At 41.2% G+C, this 19,844-nt stretch overlaps 1 protein-coding gene across 2 annotated transcripts in view; it reads left to right on the top strand.

Moving 5' to 3' along the window:
* Positions 1 to 5,809: 5,809 nt before the first annotated feature.
* RRAS2 (RAS related 2) overlaps positions 5,810 to 19,844 on the top strand; it is a 68,915-nt gene continuing 54,880 nt past the window's right edge. Inside the window, exon 1 of one of the 2 annotated variants that reach the window (XM_087821747.1) lies at positions 5,810 to 5,917. In XM_087821747.1, coding sequence (XP_087677873.1) covers positions 5,810 to 5,917 — 108 coding nt within the window. Of the gene's footprint in view, positions 5,918 to 8,096; positions 10,531 to 19,844 lie in introns of those variants that run through there. The other variant, XM_016225196.2, reaches the window with a different exon arrangement.

Below are 19,844 nucleotides of genomic sequence, written 5' to 3'. Positions count from 1 at the left end.
GGAGTGTCTGTTTCAGCTTCTATTCTTAGTAGCGTGATCTTTAAACAAGGAATAGATTTGTGCGTCTGTCTCATCTCTGATGCATGCAGCTCCTGCTAGGCTGTTTCATTCTCCAGCGGCCATTCATTCACGTTAGAAACAGTGGCCCATTAAGGAAACAAGTGGCTGGTGCTCTTCCATCAACCATGATAAGGATCGAATACTCCCTGATTTGGGGGGTTGGCTCTCTTTTGTCCCCAGGCCTGGACCCTATCTGACTCAACTATAGATGAGGTCAGAGGAATCTTCGCTTCAGCACCTCCATCCCCACTCCACTCCTAGATCCTCTAGCTGGGATGGGCCAAGGATGGCATTTGGGCAATGGTGATTTTTAGACATGATGAGTAACCAACATTCCAGAAGAGAAGGTCACTGTTTGTCCTGAAATAAAGAGTGGATGTGAATAAATTTACTCTCCTCCAAGAGTTCTCAATTGTGGAGGTGTCTCAGAGTTACTTCAGATATTTAAATATACACATTCGGATTCTTGGTCTGTAACCTCAGAGATTCTTATTTATGAACCGTGGGCTGGAGCCCAGGTCCTTCATATTAAGACATTGCAGGGGATTCAGATGTGCGTCCTAGGTGGAAAACATTAGCGTATAGTAGTAGGGTTTGCGATTTCTTAGAGCTTACAAAGGCCAGGCAGATTGATGGTGACTTTGAAGAATAGGCGCATGTGGATGCGCCTGTATCTACCTTTAGGTAGTTGTCATATGATAATGCTGGCCCCGTGTTGCTAGATGTTTCATTTAATTTTTTTTTTTTTCAGGAACAGTAAGAAATCCAGATTTGTTTGTAAAATATCCTACTTTTAGATATTGGCAACCAATTCAAAAATTTTTTTTTTATTGAATTGTGGGCCAAAACATATCTGTTGGTCAAATCTGGCCCTAAATTTGCCTGTTGAAATCTCTTGACAACTTCTTAGTGAGATAATTGCTCAGCTTAAGTAAAAATGATGTATTCAACAGCTTCCTGATTGACAGCATTGCACTGTCTCTGTGCTGTGTTGCTCTGAGGGGTTCTGGACAATACCTGGCTTGGTATGAGGCAAAGTGCTCTGAGCAGGGGAGTCAGAAGACCTGTATTCTGCTAACAGCCTGCGAGGTAACATTGGGAAAGAAATTCCTTCCCTAGTCACAGGATTTCTTTTGGTAAGGAAAGGGGGATGATCTCTATTGTCCTTCCCAAGTTTCCAGGTCATTCTTCTCATGATTTATGTGCTCACTTATTATTCCCCTACTTAAGAGTGAAACTTTTCAGATTAAGATACAGATTCATCTTTAATTGGCTTGAATGTCAATGAGTTCTTTCTCTCCCATATTCTCCTATGTCTTCAGTGATTGTTTTTGCAGGGAAGTTTCTTTTTGCTGGAGGTTTTTGGGCTGTTTTCTAAGGGCAAGAAAGCATGTTGGGATAGAATGTCTAGGTGAAGTTGAGCATGTGGGCTTTTTGCTTGCTGAACAGTTGACTTTGAGTTAAAAAAACACAGCCCTGGCCAGTTTGGCATCCACCCTCGGACCATAGGGTTGCCGGTTTGATTCCCAGCCAAGGGCACGTAGCTGGGTTGAAGGTTTGATCCCCGGGCCTCTAGTCAGGGGAGTACTCGGGGCGTGTGTGGGAGGCAACCCATTGACCAATGTTTCTCTCTCTCTCTCCCCCTCTTTCCTTCCCTTCCACCTTCTCTAAAAATCAATGGAAAAAAATATTCTCTGGTGAGGATTAACCAAAAAAACACCAAAAAACAAAACAAAAAACCAAACCAAACCCACACACACACACACACACAAAACACAATAAAGAAATAGAATTGATATGAGGAACATCTTGAAGTACAAAGACATTTTCTTGATAGCTCAAATAAAATCCTGCAATTGGATCTTTCCTCCTCATAGTTTTATTGAGATTTAATTCAGATATCATAAAATTCAGTTCAAATGTATAAGCCAATGGTGTTTAGCATATTGACAGCTGTGCAACCATGACAACTATCTAATTTCAGAACATTTTCATATCTCCAAAAAGAAACCTCATACCTGTTATCACTTACTCAGCATTTCCCCCTTAGCCCTGGCAACCACTAGTATATTTTCTGCCTCTATAGAATTTCTTATCCTGGACCTTTTCTATAAATGGAACCATACAATATTTGGTCTTTTGTGAGTGGCTTTTTCATTTAGTCTGTTTTCAAGGTTCATCCATATTGTAGCATGGATCAGTACCCCCTCCCTTTTTATTGCCAAATAATATTCCATTATATGAATAGACCGCATTTTGTTTATCCATTCATCAGCTGATGAACAATTGGGTTTTTTCCACTTTATGGTTATTATGAGTAATGCTGCTATAAATTTGCATGTTTTCATTTATCTTGAGTATATACTTAGGGGTGAAATTTCTGGGTTGTATGATAAATCTGTGTTTAACTTTTAAGGAAATGCCAGACTGTTTTCCAAAGCAGTAGCACCATTTATATTCCTATCAGCAATGTACAAGGGTTCCAGTTTCTCCACATCCTTGTCAACATTTGTTATTATCTGGCTTTTTGAATATAGTCATCCTAGTGGGTGTGAGGTGGTCAAACTGTCATCAGGCTCAGATCCCCTGAGTGCTCCTCTGCTACATGCCTAGTCACAGAATGCTAAGAACTTCATTACAATTGTTTTAGGACCTATGCCTGATTCCTCCAGTCTAAATAGCTGTGGCTAGGATAGCTATGTTTTTTCACTCAGGGAATAACTTTCTTTGAGATTTGGTAAGCTTTTCTGATTACTATAGCTTTTTTTAAAAAAAATATATGTTTATTGATTTCAGAGAGAGGAAGGGAGATAGAAACACCAATGATGAGAGAGTCATCATTGATCGGCTGCCTCCTGCATGCCCCTGACTGGGGATCGAGCCTGCAACCCGGGCATGTGCCCTGACCCAGAATGGAACCATGATCTCCTGGATCCTAGGTCGATGCTCAACTGCTGAGCCATGCCCGGCTGGGCTACTATAGCTTTTTGAAAGGAAACAAAGATTTTGGATTGTACTTTAGAAGTAAAAGAGCGTAAGGAGAACTCTTTGGTTGTCTTCTTGGTCTGAAAAATAATGGTAAATTTCAGGGCTAGGTGGACACTGAGAGGCATTGTGGGAAGCACAACTGGCCCTTTCTCAGCTCTTCCTTGACACGGGTTCCTTTGTCTTTTCTCTCTCCCTTTTCTCCTTCTTTGATAATAACATCTGTCATTGAGCTTTTCTGACTACTGCTGCTGTGTAACAAATTTCCTCCCACCTCCTCAAAAAAATAGGTCTTAAAACAACTATTTTGCACCACACTTAAAAAAGCTAAAGAAATCTGATAACTAATGCTGTACTAGAGGGGGAAAATGCTCTAAAGCACATTATTGAGTCAACTGACAAAATTGGGATATAAATGGTAGATTATACAAGTGCTTTCATATCAATGTTAAATTTACTAAAGTTGATAAAGGTGCTGTGGGTATGTGACATAATATCCCTGTTCTTAGGGAATGCACAGAAGTACTTAGGGGTGAAGGGCCAGAATTCTGTAACTTACCTTTAAATAGCAACAGAATTCATTTTATGAAATATATATATATAAATGTATATCATATATATGAAAGAGAGGGAGAGAAAGAGAAAAATAATTAGAGAGGGGAGAATAGTAAAAGAAGTGGGGTAATGTGCTCACAATAGCTGAATTTGGGTAAAGGTGTGTGGGTGTCCTTCATGCTTTATATAATTATTCCCAAATAAAAAGTTTTAAAAAGTACAACGGCCAGTTTACTATTTTATTTTGCTCATGATTTTGTGGGTCAGGAATGGCTGGCCTGGGTGGCTCTTGCTTAGAATCTGTCATGCAGTTGCAGTCAGTCAAGTGCCAGCAGGGGCTGCAGTCATCTGAAGGTTGGGCAGAGCTGGGTGTCCAAGATGTCTCACATGGCTGGCAGTTGATGCTGGCCATCGGCTAGGAGCTCAGCTGGCCCTCTGACTGACATGTTTACATGTGGCCTCTCTAGCACTGTAGTCTCGGGGTAGCCAAACTTCTTACTGTGTTTATCCTAGAGCAAGAATTCCAAGAGAGCAGGTGGAAGCTGCATGGCCTCTTCTGACCTAGCCTTGGAAGTGATACAGCATCTCTTCTGCTGCATTCTACTGGTTCCAAGAGAGTCACTAGGTTGTGTACAAGAACTTGAGGTCATGTTCCAAAACTGCCATAAATGCTAACAACATGCCAGGCACTGTGGTATGTATTTACTCATTTCATTCTTACTAAAAAAAACCCCAAACCCCTCAAGGTGGGTAGTCTTAGTCTCCTTATTTTACAGAAGCAAGGCACAGAGGTTGAGTAAGTTCCCAACATCACACCATTATTGGGGGAGCTAGGATTCGAATCCAGACTGGCCCCCGAGCCCATGGCCTTCGCTACTCCCCTCCACTGCCTCCACATAGCGCTGTGATTCCTGCTACATTCCAATCAACGGCCTTACACATCATCACTTTTCACTCACAAACAGTGGTATGAAAACTCCCAGTTCATTTATAATCACGTGACAATCCTTACCTTCTCAGCTCTGGCTTTTGCCTATGTGGTTTCCTTTTCTTCCAATGATTTGTCTGCCTATATTATTTATTATGCGGGTCTTTTAGGGAGCTCTCCCTGACGACCCAGCCCTGGGGCGCGTGCTTCTCCTTCGGGTGCGCATGCCACCGGTGCTTAGTAGTTACTTTGCCTGTTGCCCTGGCTGTCTCTCCTCTAAGTTCTCCGAGGGCTGGGCATTATTTTGTTCATGAAAGGACCTCCAGCACACTGCCTGGCATGCAGTGTGCAAATAAGTACATAGTAATCTCTCGCACCCACACTCCTCGTATACAATTATCATCTATTTCAGCCACTAAGACACGCTCCTGACATTCAAAATCTGTCACATTCGCCCCTGCCCACGCACGCTCAATCGCGGGGACTTACTCCCCACGCTGGTCTCTGTCACAGTCCTCACACCCTGTCACCACCACAAGCTCATCGCACACAATGACTGTGACACAGCTCTAATCTCCAACCGCTGCCACGGACTGTTTTCACACAACCATGGTGGCCATCTGGACTGTAAGGGCAGGATATTTACTCCCCCGTCGAGTTAAGATCGCAGCAGCTCTATTTCTCACCCGTGCCTTCACACACGGCGTTTTTTTTCATCCATATAATTCCTGACAATCCCTGACACAGTTATGGCCGCACACTGCCTACTGTCTTCCTCCCACTCCCACTGGAACCCTCTCTCAGTCTTTCTTACACACGTACTCACGCGCGCACACTCGACCTCGGGGTAGCGGGCACGTCGGCGGGGTCGGGCCCCGCGCAGCCCGGGAATCTCGGCGCGGCCCCGCCCCGCCCCGCCCGCGCCCCGCCCCCTCATGCATATGCATCAGCCAGCCCGGCAGCCCGGCCCCCAGACGGCCATTTGTAGCGGCGCTGGAGGCTGCGTTCGGCAGGCGCTGCGGCGACGTGTGGACTACCGCGCCCCTCGCCGCCGCTGCCCCCGGCCCGTGCGCTCGCCCCGCGCCCCCGCGCCTCGGGAGGGACTCGGCCGGCCAGGGCGCCGCGCCGCCGCACGCACCGGCCCTCCCGGCAGCTCCGGGCGCCCGCGACCCCCGCCCGCCCGCTCGCCCGCCCGCAGCCCGCCGGCCGCACACGTCCCCGGGAGCCGGGCCTAGGGCGGGCGGCGGCTCGGCGTGGCCGGGCTGGGCTCGGCTGCGGGACATGGCCGCGGCCGGCTGGCGGGACGGCTCCGGCCAGGAGAAGTACCGGCTCGTGGTGGTCGGCGGGGGCGGCGTGGGCAAGTCGGCGCTCACCATCCAGTTCATCCAGGTGCCTGGAGCGGGCCTGTCGGGGGGCGTCCGGGGGGGGCGCCGGGCGGGGGCTCGCGCTACCTGCGGCGGGGCGGCCGCCGCGACCCCGCCCCGGAGGCGCCGCGCGGGCGGGTGTGGGGCGCGGGGCGCGGGGCCGGTTCTGGCTCTGCCTTCCTCCCCTGTGGCCGCGGCGCCGCGCTCCAGCCTGCCCTGCGCCCCGCTCCGCGTCCCGGAGTCGGGCTTCTCAGGAATGTGGCCGGGAGGGCGGAGCTGGGAGGGTAGGAAGCGCCGATCCACCTTATCGCTCCGGCCGGGGCCCGAGCCCTCCCGGGGAGGCAGCGCCGCCGCGCCGGGCTTCCTGCCCCGAGGGCCCGGGCGCGGGGCTGGAGTCCCGCGCGCTGCGTCTCCAGCTGCCCCGGCCGCCTTCTGCACCGTCGGTGCGGTCGCGGGGGCAACTCGGCCGAGGCTCCGCGTGGTCTCCGCGCTCCTCCGCGCTCGCCGAGCCCGAGCTGCCCGCTTCAAGGAGTGTTTCTCTTTGTGTGTGTGCGTGCTTTTCTTTTAAGTATTCTCTTAGGTAGTGTGCCCGGGTGGGAGTGTGTGATAATGCCCCAGGGACATGGTGGCTTCGAGGAAGTTAAGCATGTTCTCCGATACGGAGGAGGCCGTTTCCTAGGAATTCCTGGTGCCCTCCTCCTCTGGCCTTGCCAAGGTGAAGTTTGGCGTGGGCCAGACTAGGTGACCGGCCGAGTCCAGCGCGGTGTCTGTTCACCGCGCTCTCCCCCGCCCCCAGCCCGCTCTCGTCGCTGGAGGCGGAAAGTCAGGGGTTGTAAAGAAAAGGGAGGTGGAATTCTTCACTCTGGGGATTTGCTCTCGGTGGTAAGAGGCTCGAGTGATCTTTCTGGGGGTTTAAAAAAAAGAGAAGCCCAGTTATGTCTCTGCTTTTGTCAACCGAAAAGGTGTGGCTTATGCTCGGAGAGAAGGAAGATACCCCGTTATAACAGGTAAAGATATTCTTAGTATATCATGAGTACTGTTAAGGTGCTTTGGTGGAATATTTATTTCTGCCTTACGTTTCACCCGTTTGTTATCAATAGTGACATTAAAATACAGAGTACTGAAACGTAAATGTGGTTATTACCTTTCACATCGACTAAATGAGCAGTAATTGATGTTATGCTATTTCAAGGTATTAACAACTGCTGCTAAAACCTTTGTATCCAGGATGAAATGATGTTTATATAATGAGCATTTACTGTATGCTTATTAGTGGGTTAAAAATTACACCAAGAGGTGAGATTGGTTTAAGTTTAGCAGGCTGCAGAATCAGGGATGTTGTCCTGCTGCTGTTTCCCTAAGGCTAAGAGAGACTTGAAGTAACTGAGGGCAAAGCAAAACAATTTACTTATAGCTAACTCTTTCTTTGGAGACTGCAGGTAATGGGGGAGGGAGGAGTTGGCGGGGAGTGAGAGAGTAATCCTGGGTTCTGAATGTATTTGAATCTGAATGTAAGTGAATTATTCAATTAAGGAATTGGAACCTTTTGTTTTTGGAAACAGTATTACAACCATTAGAATAATGGTAATTGCTGGTTTCCTAATGATTTTCTAGAAATACCTCCCTTATGAATAAGAATGATGTACCTAGGTGCTCTAGATGATATAAAAGAAATAGAGGAGGCATGTATGCTTGAGGAAGATGTGTATTTTTACATAGAGAAATAGTGTGAGCTTTGAGTCATAGTCTTGAGTGCCAGGTCTTGCTGTAATTTATTCACTGTGAGAATATTGCCAAAATATGTATTTAGCTTCTCCCAGCCTCAGTTTTATCTTCAGTAAAATGGATCTGATCGCATATTCCTTATAATCTTTTAAATGATGGGAATGTTCTTAGCATTGTATCTAACATGTGGTATGTACTTGGGTAATGATGGCTATTGTAAGTTTTTATGTGTACAGTTCTGTAATACATTTAAATACATTTAAATTCAGAATCTGGAAAGAGTCACTTTGGAAAGGGATGATAAAAGTACAGTGTATGGTTGATAGTGGGGAGACAGGACATGTCTTATGTGAGTATGGGGAGTCGTGCTAGCTTTGAGAGAGGAGGCAGCCAGGGAGGGGAGTGTGACAGGCAGGTGACTTGGGGCCAGTGAAAGGGAGAAACATAGCCTCTGACTTTGAGGAGGCTTTCTGGAGAATCAGGAGCTAGACTACTTGAATAGAGATTTTTGTTTTGTTTTGTTTTAGAGAAGGAGGGAGAGAGAAAGAGAGAGAGAAATCTCGATCTGTTTCCTCCTGTTCACTCCCCGGGGATCAAACCCACTACCTGGGTATGTGCCCTACTGGAAATTGGGAATCAAACCCGCCACCTTTTGGTGTACAGGACGACCCTCCAACCCAGGGCCACCTGAATAGAGGTTTAGCTCTGTGTAATCTTAGGCAAATTTTACTTAACCTCTCTGTGCCTCAGTTTCCCCCATCTGTAAATGGGAAATAGGAAGTACCATGTACCATTGTTATGAAAATTAAATGAGTTAACATATGTCAAGAGCCTAGAACAGTGTCTAGTGCATAGTAAGGTTACAGACATAAGGTTATTAATCTTAGATTGTGGAGCTAACATGACTACCACCTACACTTAATAGAGCTATTTATTGTCCGACTCCTGGGAAATTAAAATTTATTCTGCTGTGATTGTCTAGCGGTAGTAACTGAAGGGAGAGGACACGGCAGAAGGATAATAATCTCAACCAGCAGAAGTCAGCTCTCCGGAGGAGATCAGGATGGCACAAATTGATTTTACTTATTTTTTGAGACTCCTGAGATTAAAAAACAGTGTTTTTATGGTGTTCAAGTATATATTTTTCTATTTTTTAATCTTGAGCAGAAAAAATATAATAACTTGGGAGTGGAGAACTTAACAGCTTTGCCTTTAGTCCTGACTTTCTTTAACCTTAGCGCTGCTTGTTGCCTTCTGTACATATGAAGAGCTGCGAAATTAGGAAATTAAGGCAACAATTACTTAGTTGAGGTGTCTTTTCCTATTTAAAATGAATGTAAAATATAAAATGTGATTAAAAATGTAAAATATTAGGAGTATATGTGTGTATGTGACCTACTTTCTGTTGTGCAGTTTTTTGAAAAACGTTTTATGCTCTGTTAGTAAATCCAATACCTAAATGGTGATTAAACTGTAGCTAGGAAATGATCTTAATATTGTACAAAGTGGAGAGCATTTAATAGCTGGGTTCTAGGCTTCCCTACTCAGGTAAAACTGGGGAATATCTTAATCTCCCTAATCTCTTCAGGGCATCAGTTTCTTCATTAAATATTGGGTTTGGTCAAACAGATCTCTGCACCTTTCAAATTCAGGGTTCTTTTTTACTCAGTTAACTAGCTGTGTGTCTTTGGTCAGGTTTCTTAGGTTCTCCAAGCCTGCTTCCCTATATGAAAAGGGAACAAATAGTAGTACCTTTAGGACTTTTGGAGATAATAGTGTAATACATGCACCTCATTTAGCACATCTACAGAGTAAGTAAATAATAATTGTTATCTGGTTTTATTTGCTGTTACTTCTGTATCTTGTTCCTCCAAAACAAAATTTGTAATTTATTCATTTTTCCTTGACACATGGTCTCTTTATTGTAAGTCTTCAACCCTCTCCCCCCTCCTTCCCACGCCAACCTCATAGTCCCCTCCTCACTTGGTGTGGTACTTAGGTGATGAATGTTGACCTCATTTTGAGTTGGGGAAATTCTTTTTATCACTTGGGGGTTAATTTTGGGAAGTAATGGAGTAATCATTGGGGTTTTGAGTTAATGCTAATTTAGCAACTCTGAAAAGAGACCAAACATGTTTTACAGAATTAAAGAGAGGAATTTCCCAGCTTCTGGTCTTTGGTCAGCATCCTTTCATTCAGCAGTTTGTCAGGTTTTGAGATATGTAGGGGGCAGCTGATTTCAAATATACTGAGTTTTAGTCAGTCTTACAACCTGTTCATCTGGACCTGACTCAGACATTGCTTTTTAACTAGTTTTCTTTTGCTGAGTGCTCTTTCATTACCTTTTCCTGGAGATGAGATCCTAAGGGATTTCAAGACTCATTTATTTGTGTTCATAGTTAATTCATCCAGGTGTGAAGATGTAGATTCCTGAATTGCTGTTCTATTCCTACATCTTGAAGACACATCCTGCAGTTTTAAATCACATAAAATGATTTTTATCTGTGAATTTGAAACTATATTGTAGACTTATTTTTAGTGTGCAAATTACCGTTTTACATTTTCAGAGTAATTTACAAATGAATTTTTAGCATTGAAAAATAAGACATCTCTCCCAATGGTGGTGCATACTAGAGATTTCCTCATTTAAACAGTTAAAATGGTTCTGCTGACAATTACTAGATACAAATGCTAGGTACTCAAGGAAGAGCACTGTCTTCTTTTTTTAAAAAATATGTTTTTATTGATTGTAGAGAGAAAGCAAGGGAGAGGGGAGAAAAACATTGATCAATGATCCACTGCCTCCTGCCCCCCCCAGGGGATCAAGCCTGCAACCCGGACCAGGCATGGGCGTGTACTCTGATCGGGCATTGAATCTGCAACCTCTCCGTGCACATGATGACACTCAACCAAGTGAGCCACACCGGCCAGGGCAACACTGTCTTTTTATAGAGGGTGACTGCTTTTGTCAGAGGAGAAACAAGGAAATTCTAAATTTCTTAAAACTCATTCTTATTTGTTCTAATCTGTGTGTGTGTGTATCCCTCTCCTGGAATGGGGAAGTTGCAGGATTGTAGTGGAGACACTTCTGTTGAGTAGTCAAGAAGCCTGCTTTCGACAGGCAACCAACTACTGGGAGAAGGGATTTTTAATTCATCTGTGTTGCTGAAGTGTCATGGGTCTTTCCTAAGCTTTGAAGTGAAAGCTGTTTGTTTAATTCACCTACGAAAATAAATGGTAACTTTAAAAGCAGGGGAAGGGAGGGAGAGACTTTTTAAAATACTGTTGTTTTAATTTTTTAAAGGTTCTTTTTTCAAGTTAAAATTGATCGCTTAAAATTGAAACAGATTTTGTGATGCCACATGAACATTTCTTTCTTTCTTTTTTTTTTTTTTTTTTTTTGGTGTGGAAAAATAGAAGTGCCTGCAGGGTATTAGCTCTACTGTGCCCTCCTTACTGAAAAGTGGTAATAAGTAAAAAACTTTCTGCTTGTAGACAGTGTGGAGTTAATAGTCATTGAATCTTATTGAAAGGCCTTGATCTTGAATTACTTTGGGCAGAGCCACTGAGTCTGTGTTTGGGATTGAAATTTAGTTTAAAGTAATGTCCTTGGTAGGCCTCTGATTTCTATTTTGCAAAGAAAAATGTCGCTCAGGCTTTTATGAAAAAGACAGAGATTTATATGTTCACATATTTTCTGTGCTTCTCAAAGAAGCAAAGAAATATAAGTTGTCAAATTATGCTACTGGAGATATAATTAGATTCGAATTTTTTGTCACCTTGTAAATTTTGTTTTATTTTTAGTGTTTTATGAAAGCAGTGTGATTGTTTATTGGTTACATAGCAGTAAATAGCATTGTCTTAGTTTAATTAAAACTTTTGAAGTCACAGAATTTGTTGTTTGTATATATTAGTTTAATATTGCCAACCAACTTATTTTGTCACCTCATATAGTGATGTTTTTTTCCCTAGGTGGAGCTTGTTTACAAGTAACAAATGTTCAGTACTAGAAATACAAATATAAATGTCAAAATCACACCCAGTGTTGCTTTTTGAAAAAAACTACCCAGATTTTCCCAAAGCTAACATTTTATCATTATCTGTTTTATCCCTCCCCCCCATACATACACACTCTTTTCCTGAATCGGTTGAATATAAGTTGAAGATGTTGCCCTTTATTTTTAAATACCTCCATGTAGATATCCTAAAATTAGGGGCATTTGCTTACATAAATATACTATATAACCAAAATCAGAAATTAGCATTGATATATCACTTACCTAATATACAGACCTTTTTCAGATTTTGCAAAATTTCCCCAGAATGCCCTTTATAGCAAAAGAAAATCAGAGATTATGCAGCACATTCTGTTTCCATGTCTTTTTAAGTTTGGAACAGCTCTTTAGTCTTTGTGTTTATGGCATTAACATTTTTGAAGAATACAAATTAGTTGTTTGCAGAGGTTGTTTCTTCATGGTTAAATTCAGGTTATGCATTTTGGGGGCAGGAATAACAGGAATGATGGTCTCTTCTCAGGGCACTATATCAGGAGATATAAGATACATTTTGATTTGACCATATGTGCTCACCTTTTGACTCAATAATCCCAAATTTAGGAATTTATCATGAAGATATATTTCCAACAGTATTAAAATACACATGCATGGGTTTACAGCATTGTTTGTGGTTAAAAATAATTATAAGCAATGGACAGGATAGGATAGGAGTTGAATGAGATATGATATATTCACCCAGCGGAGCATTATATGCAGCTATGAAAGGAATGGGAAAAGTCTTTATGAACTGATGTGGAGTACTTTCCAGTATTCAATGAATAAAAAGATCTACTGTATCCTTTTGTATACAGTATGTATAATATACTATCTTTGGTGTAAGAAAGAAGGGGAAATAAGAAAATACTTACTTATTTGTTCATTGGGATGAAAACAGCCCAGGAAGGAGAAGTCAGAAATTAATGAGATTGGTTACCTGTAGAAGGTGGGTGGGAATGGGGGTGGTGACCCTTCTGAAGACACCTTCTTGACTTTTGGAACCATGGTGTTTTACATACTCAGTATATAAACAGCAAACACCAATAAAATCAAACGATGAAGGGAAAAAACCACCGTAAGGTAGAGTACATACAGAAGCAAGTGTTACCCTTTTTTTCAAATGAGTAACATAACCACACTGAAGGGGGAAAGAGAAAGAAAGAAACTTTTGAACCTGGATTTGGACTCTGTCCTTAGGATAAAGACCAAAACAAAGGAGCTGTCTAAACAAACACTGAGCCCTAGTTAATAGGCTGTTCCTTTTTCTTTTTTTTGGTCACAGAAGCATGGGTTTGCAATTTTGAAACAATTTTCTATCCTAGGATTAAGCAAATAAATAAATATAATTGTGGAAAATGGAAGCCACATTTTCTTATTGCTGGAGAAAGAATTATAAATGTGGAAAGGGGGAAGCCTAGAATGAACTCTGTGGTGTTTGATTGGAACGGAAGATATTTGTATGAACTTATGGTTTGAAAAATATATGGATAGATATAGAAATAGATATGTGGATTGTGGATACACATACACACATCTCTATATGTTTTTGCCAGCTCTGTCTACTGAGAGGGCTTAGAAACAGCGGGCGCCCCATTAGCAGGGAAAACACATAGAGCCAGATCTTTGTTTCTGAGTAACCTTTACTAAAAGAAACTTTGGTGAAATGACTGGTCCCAGGGCTGGGGCAGGAAACAGAAGATGAGCTTGGAGCATCTTGGAGTGCCATAAAATAAAGAAGTGCTCAAAAAACAAAACGATGGTGGCATGTCAAAGACATACATCCAATCTGCAAGAACTCCCACTGGTTAACTCTTGGACAATGTATGATCATCGAAATAAATAATGATAGTAATTGATTCTTGCCCATAAATAAAGTCAGATTCTATGACTCCATAGTGATAAATAAATGAAGGAGAGAGGGAATTTCATAAGGTGGAATTCTGACTAATAAGCATAGAAGAAATGATGGAATTAGAAACTCATTTGGCAGTCATAACAGTTGACTTAAGTATGCATCATAAATGGATGTTAAAACTCCTTGAGTAGCTGGAGTATTAGCCCATAAGATATTATTAATTATTAAGGGGAAAATAATAGGCAATAGCCACAGGAGAGAAACCTGGCTGATACCACCTTGAACGAATGATCAACGGTAACATCTCTGATGCTGCTTTGGGTAATAATAATACGCAGAGTTTGTTTTACGCAGTTATGCTAACAAGATCTGGTCTTCTTAATCACCCTAACTAGTTATTGAATGAAATTGAGCCTGAAGGAACAGAGTTGAAGCAACAAGAACCAGTCTTCTGTTTAAGGAGAAAATTTCTGCTTAGTTTTATTTGCAGATGTCTTTCAAGTGAAAGGTTGATCAGTTTAGTTAGACCGATACAGATTTTGGCTATGGTCTTTAGCATAATGACCTCCCTGTGCACTAATCTTGTTTTTTGCTATATGTCTGTGTGTTTTTTTCTGTCTTCTGTGGTGGTTTTGAAAGGTAGATTCTATATTGCTTTTTACTACTTGGCTTTACCTTAAAATTATTCATATTCTTAAACATTTAATTAAAAATCAGAATAATAGTGTTGTTTCCAGTTAGAGAAAACAAGAAACTTACCAGTTTGTTTGCTGTGTTTCCACCAGTTCTTTAATAAATTTATTGTCCTTATTTAAAGCAACCAAAAGTGTGTGATTGGATTGTTTTTAAACAATTGTTTTTGGCCCTGGGCTGTTTGGTTCAGCAGTTAGAGTGACAGCCCATGCACCAAAGGGTTTTGGGTTTGATTTCTGGTCAAGGGGCATGTACCTGGGTTGTAGGTTTGATCCTTGCCTTGGTTGGGCGGGGTGTGTGCAGGAGGCAACCAGTGGATGTGTCTCTCTCACATAGAAGTTTCTTCTTCTCTCTTTCCCTCTCCAGGTCTACTCTCTGAGAAACAATTGAAAAAATATCCTTCGATGAGGCTTAACAAAAACAAAACAAAACAAAACAAGTTTTTTTTGTCTTTTGCAGTTTATTTTTTTATTATAATGGTAAAAAAAAATACTCAGTGGTGTGAATCCCTTTCTCATTAAGGGTTGTGCTTTTTCCATTTCTATTCTTCTAACTGGTTTCAGTGCTTTCAAGCAGTCCTCATCAACAGCTAGTTTTATAATGAATTGTGATTCAGAGAACACTTTCAAGTACTTTTTACTGAAAAGATATCTAAGATTATGTTTACTTTTGTATGCTAAATAATTATTTGCCTGGGTATAAAATTATTGGGTCCCAACATTTTTGTATTAAAACAGTGCAGATACTGCTTTATTTTTCTCCCATGGCTTTACCTTTATCTGGCTGGTCTCAAGTTTCTATTCTGCAGGAATAACTGGTTTTCTCTGTGTATACTTGTAGCCTTCTCTTATCATTGGAAATGGAAACATTAATCAGGAACTAGAAGTTTTTCTCTGTTTACTAGTCTTCCCTGGGAAACAACGAAACACTCTGCGGTCAGGGAAGGTTTTCTTCTCCATTTCTGTGTTCATTTTCTCAGTCATCTTGTGAAATACCTATTTTGTGCATTGATTCTCTGAAGCCTGTATGCCATGCTGTCCTCGGGTAAGCAGTGAAAGGGTGAGGCAGTGCCCATTCTAGAGGAACTTGCCAAGTTTGCTCTCTGTGTGGCTGGCCTTTGCCGTGTGCCGCAGAGTGTTCTCATTTTCCCTCCCACTCGGAGTGGGTCTTAGCTGTCCTTGGTGTTGGGCGGGAAGAGCCGGCCAGCCCTCGGGTCGCCGAGGCCGCTCCCACTCCCATTCTCTGAGGCCAAAGGGCAAGCTGATACCAGGGAGCTTTGGCTTTTGGAGTATCAGCAGCAGGATTTCAACAAATGTAAAATTCTGTTAAATCTTCGAAGACATTCAGCCACATTTGGGTTTTTGGCTGAGAGGTATAAACTTGGAGAATTAGAAATGGTTAAAAGGGATAGTTTTCAGTTTTATTAATCTTTCAAGTCTAAGCTTTCTACACTGAGGCAAGTGGAAGAGTTGGGGGCGGGTGGAGGGGGGAGAGAGCAAGCATCTTACGCTGCAAAATGCAGATCAAGGCAAAGGTTTTTCTTGCTATAGGTATAAAAATTGGAATTCCAGAAGCAAAACGAGTCCTTCGGAGAGAGAGAGAGAGTATGTGTGTGTAATCTGAAGTATGGTTATGTTATATTGTGTCGTGTGGAAGTCTTTTTCATGATTTCATATGTAAACTTTAGTTTTCTCTCTTTTTTTTTTAAAGTAAGATTGATTTCCATTTATTTCTCACTGTAGTACTCTAGGTATATTATATGCTATAATTATAGTTTTAAAGGTATTTTAAAGGTATTTTAAAGGAATTCTAGAATGTTTTCTTACGTCACCGTCATCAGAGTCTAGTATCCGTCATGACTTTTGGAAAGGCATTGTAAGACTGATTTTGCGTTGTAGCCTTCGATAAGAAGTCTTGTGCTTTTTATCAATTCTTAGATAATTTTACTTTGATATGCTCTTAATTTTTGAGTAATTTAAACTTGATGAAGGATTGAGTTGATCCTTTTAAAGATTTCTGGCTTTACTGGGCAATTGTCAAAGAATGTGACCTGTAAATTCTGTTTTGGAACATTAAGAATTTTTAATGTAATGACCCAGTGTAGCGTTGAATTTTGTAAATATTCCAAGAACATTAGAGAAAAAATGAGTATTTATTTGTGTCATACAAGGTGCAAAGTTTTGCACAAATCTATTAAAATGGAATTGGTTAATTGTGTTCTTCAAGTCTTCTCTATCCTTACTTTTTTTTTTCCTGTCTATTTAATCTGTGAAACTCTGAAATACATTTATTAAATCTCCCATGAAGACTTTAAATTTTTTTCCTTGCCTTTCTAGTTTTGCTTTATTTTGGTGCTATCTTTTTGGTATATAAAATGTTATGATAATTAAATCTTTGTATCTTTTATAATTAGTACCAGTCTTGTGCTGAATTTTAAAAACCTATTCTTTATTTTAGTAAGGTCTAAAGAGTTTTTACTTCTGTTTTATTTCTTGGTGGGTTTTCTCTTAATGTCTTGTTTTTGATTAAATGATGATGACACGTGGTTGAGATCACAACAGTCAGCAGTTTGTTACCTGAAAGGAAAAGAACAGGAAGCAAGTAATGGAGTCAAACTGCAAAGGAAGGTTTGTGAGAGGCACAGCAGTAAGTTTCAGAAACCTTGTGGAAAAGGTAGGCGACTAGTATTAAATTTGTGATTTGGTCCCTTTTGCCTGTGAAGATATGCCAGCTAAATCGGGTGGGGAAATTCACCTGCCGCAGGTATGTGCATGTGTGCAAGCACACACAGGCGTGCGTCTTACTTAAACTGAGGAAGGAGTGAATTTAAGGGTAGAGAAGGATTTGTGGGTTTGGGGAATTAAAAAAAGGGAAATAAAGTGTAAAACAAAGGTGTAGGTCTGATGATTTAATGACTTGCAGACGTTTAAACGGTTGGTCGTGGTAGTTTAACTGAGTATTATATGAATTTATTATTTCGTTAATATTAGCATGGAATTTCCATGCCAACAGCTTGTTTTGAATTAACTGCTTTTAAATTATCAAGTTACTTAATGTTAAAATTTTCTCCTAACCACTGCAGCGTTTAGGTAAAGTGCTTTTTATTCAGTTGAAAGTTAAGAGTGGAGCAGGAATTGGTGAGGCTGCAAGTTAGTCATACAGACTTCATCAGATGGTGGGTTTTGGTTTTGGGATTGTTTCCTTACCGTTAGGAAGTGTGGTTCCATGGTCATGATTTTAGCAGGCATCAAAGTAGTGTGGAAAACTTTGACTTCTGTTATATATTGTTAGATTGTGATTCCCAGTTTTTAATTTTATATTTAAAGACACAGACTGATGTTTTGTTTAGTTTTACTCCTTCCTCAAATCATTGCAGATTATATAGTTGGTTGGATGCCTTTGTAGCAGCTTAAGGAAGGAGCCATTGACTGAACTGGTTAGTCAAATGAAGTTGTCTGACATGGGTTACTTTAGTTTGTGGTTTTAGATGAACAGTACATAGTACACAGCTGTTGCTCCAACAGCTTTGTTCCAGCTGTCTTACTGGGCTGTCACAAAATACCCCACATTCCTTTTTTTTTTTTTTTTTTTAATGGAAACCCTTGTAATATTCTATTAAAGTGGATCCTAGTAATTACTTTAACGACTTTACTTTTATGCCTATCAATAGCTATGTATTCAGAATGATGCTAAAATGGATTATGACTAATAGATTTAAACTTTGTCGTATTTATACTTTCTCGTGAATTAAAGTTGCAATTATGAAATATTTACAAGATAAATTAAGAGGTTAACATTGCAAAAGGCACCAAACTTAAATAGCTGGTATCTGGGTAGAAACTGGTATCTTCTAATTTCTTATTTTAACCTTGAGTTTGTATTAATTAATTTCAATAGAGTTGTAAGGTGAAAAGCCCTAACAGTGTGATTAGAAAGCTAGTATAAAACCTATATAGGTAGTCTTTAGTTTGTGTTTTTTAAAAAATCCTCACCTGAGAATATGTTTTCATTGGTTTTTAGAGAGAGAGAGAAAGGGAAGGAGGAGGAGAGGGAGAGAGAGAAACATCGATTTGTTGTTCCACTTGCTTGTGCACTCATTGGTTGGTTCTTGTGTGTGCCCTGACCCCGCACCCTTGGCATAGCAGGGCGACACTCTAACCATTGGACAGATATCTGGCCAGGGCCAAGTTTTTTCTTTCTTTTTAAAAACTGGTTAGGTTCATGGAACATTTTCCATTCAGTTGAAAAATTAGGAGAGCTGGGGTTGAAGAGGGAGTGAAGTTTCGTTGAGCGAGTGCCTTTGCCTCCCTGTGCCTCCGTCCTGCCTCCCGGTGACCCATTTCTCAGCCCTCCTCCACTTGCCCTTCTGGTGGCCGCTCCCCCACACCCGGCGCCCCCAGAGTCCTGCCCATACTCACTGGTAATTGGTGCTCTCACACCGAATACTGTGGAAACAGTGCGATCACACTTAGTCACAGTCTGTGTGAAGTACACATCCGTGACTCTTCTGAATCTGTGTCACCCTTTGCCAGCGTGCCCTTTTAGCTGACTAACTAGAGTCCTTTCCTAGACGGGAATAAGCTTTTCATCTCCAACAAGCTTTCCCTGAGGGAGCATCCAGGTTGGACCAGGTGCCCCTCCCGTGTGCTTCCATGCCCTGCGTGTCTTTTCCTGAACCTTTTGAGAGTGAGTGGTGGAAGTGATGCCGCTTTAGTGTTTAATTTCTGAAGATCAAAAAAGTCTTCTATATAACCTTACTTAGTATGGTTATCAAAATCAGAAAATTATAGTCCTATTATCTAACTTAATTCAGACTTCACCAATTGTTGCAATAATGCCCTTTGTAACAAAAGGAAAAAAAAAACAACTTCTTTTTTGAGTCCAGGATCCACTCCAGGATTGCGTGTTGCACTTATTTTTCATGTCTTTTTAGTCTTAAAGTTATTTGTAAAATGTCCCACCATTTGGGTTGTCTGATGTTTTCTTACCGTTAGAATCAAACTGTGTAGTTTTGGCAGAAATAGCACAAAAGACAAGACTCCAGTACATCATGTTGCGGAGGCACATGTATGTTTTCCCCATTGCTGATAATGTAAAATCTGGTAACTTAGTTAACCACTGAAAAATTAGTAATTGTTCCCTTTGTAATTAATATCTTGTGAGTAGAGATACTAAGGCCAGGTTCATGACTCGTCATTTCTGAGCCTTTGGGATTGATTTCTTTTTCTTTCTTCTGCTCCACTCTAGTCTCCCTTCCTTGTTTCCTAGTTTCCTTCTTTATTGTTACATTTGCTGTCTCCAGTTTACAGTTTGTGAAAAGAATGTTTTTTTAATGCCCCCAAAGAACGCTTGCATCGTACTCATATTTTCTTTAGGGGCAAAAGCCCCAGTTACTACATTTTCTTTATTCAGCAAAAGGATCTATGTTTTCTTGGCCTTGGCTTCTTCGTCCATAAAGTGAAGGGGCCAAAATAGATTTTATCTAAGGTCCTTTTAGATTCTAAAGTCCTATGGCACATGAGTTTGAGTTCTAAAAAATTAGATTGTTATATCTTATTCGATCTTTTTTGTTTGTTTTTTTAATAAGGGTTTTAAAAGGCTGTCTTTATACTTCTTTTGTACAGTAT

This window comes from Miniopterus natalensis, chromosome 11 (assembly GCF_054644295.1).
Source record: "Miniopterus natalensis isolate mMinNat1 chromosome 11, mMinNat1.hap1, whole genome shotgun sequence".
In the NCBI taxonomy this organism is placed as follows: Eukaryota; Metazoa; Chordata; class Mammalia; order Chiroptera; family Miniopteridae; genus Miniopterus; species Miniopterus natalensis.
This window is presented reverse-complemented; position numbering and strand designations above follow the sequence as displayed.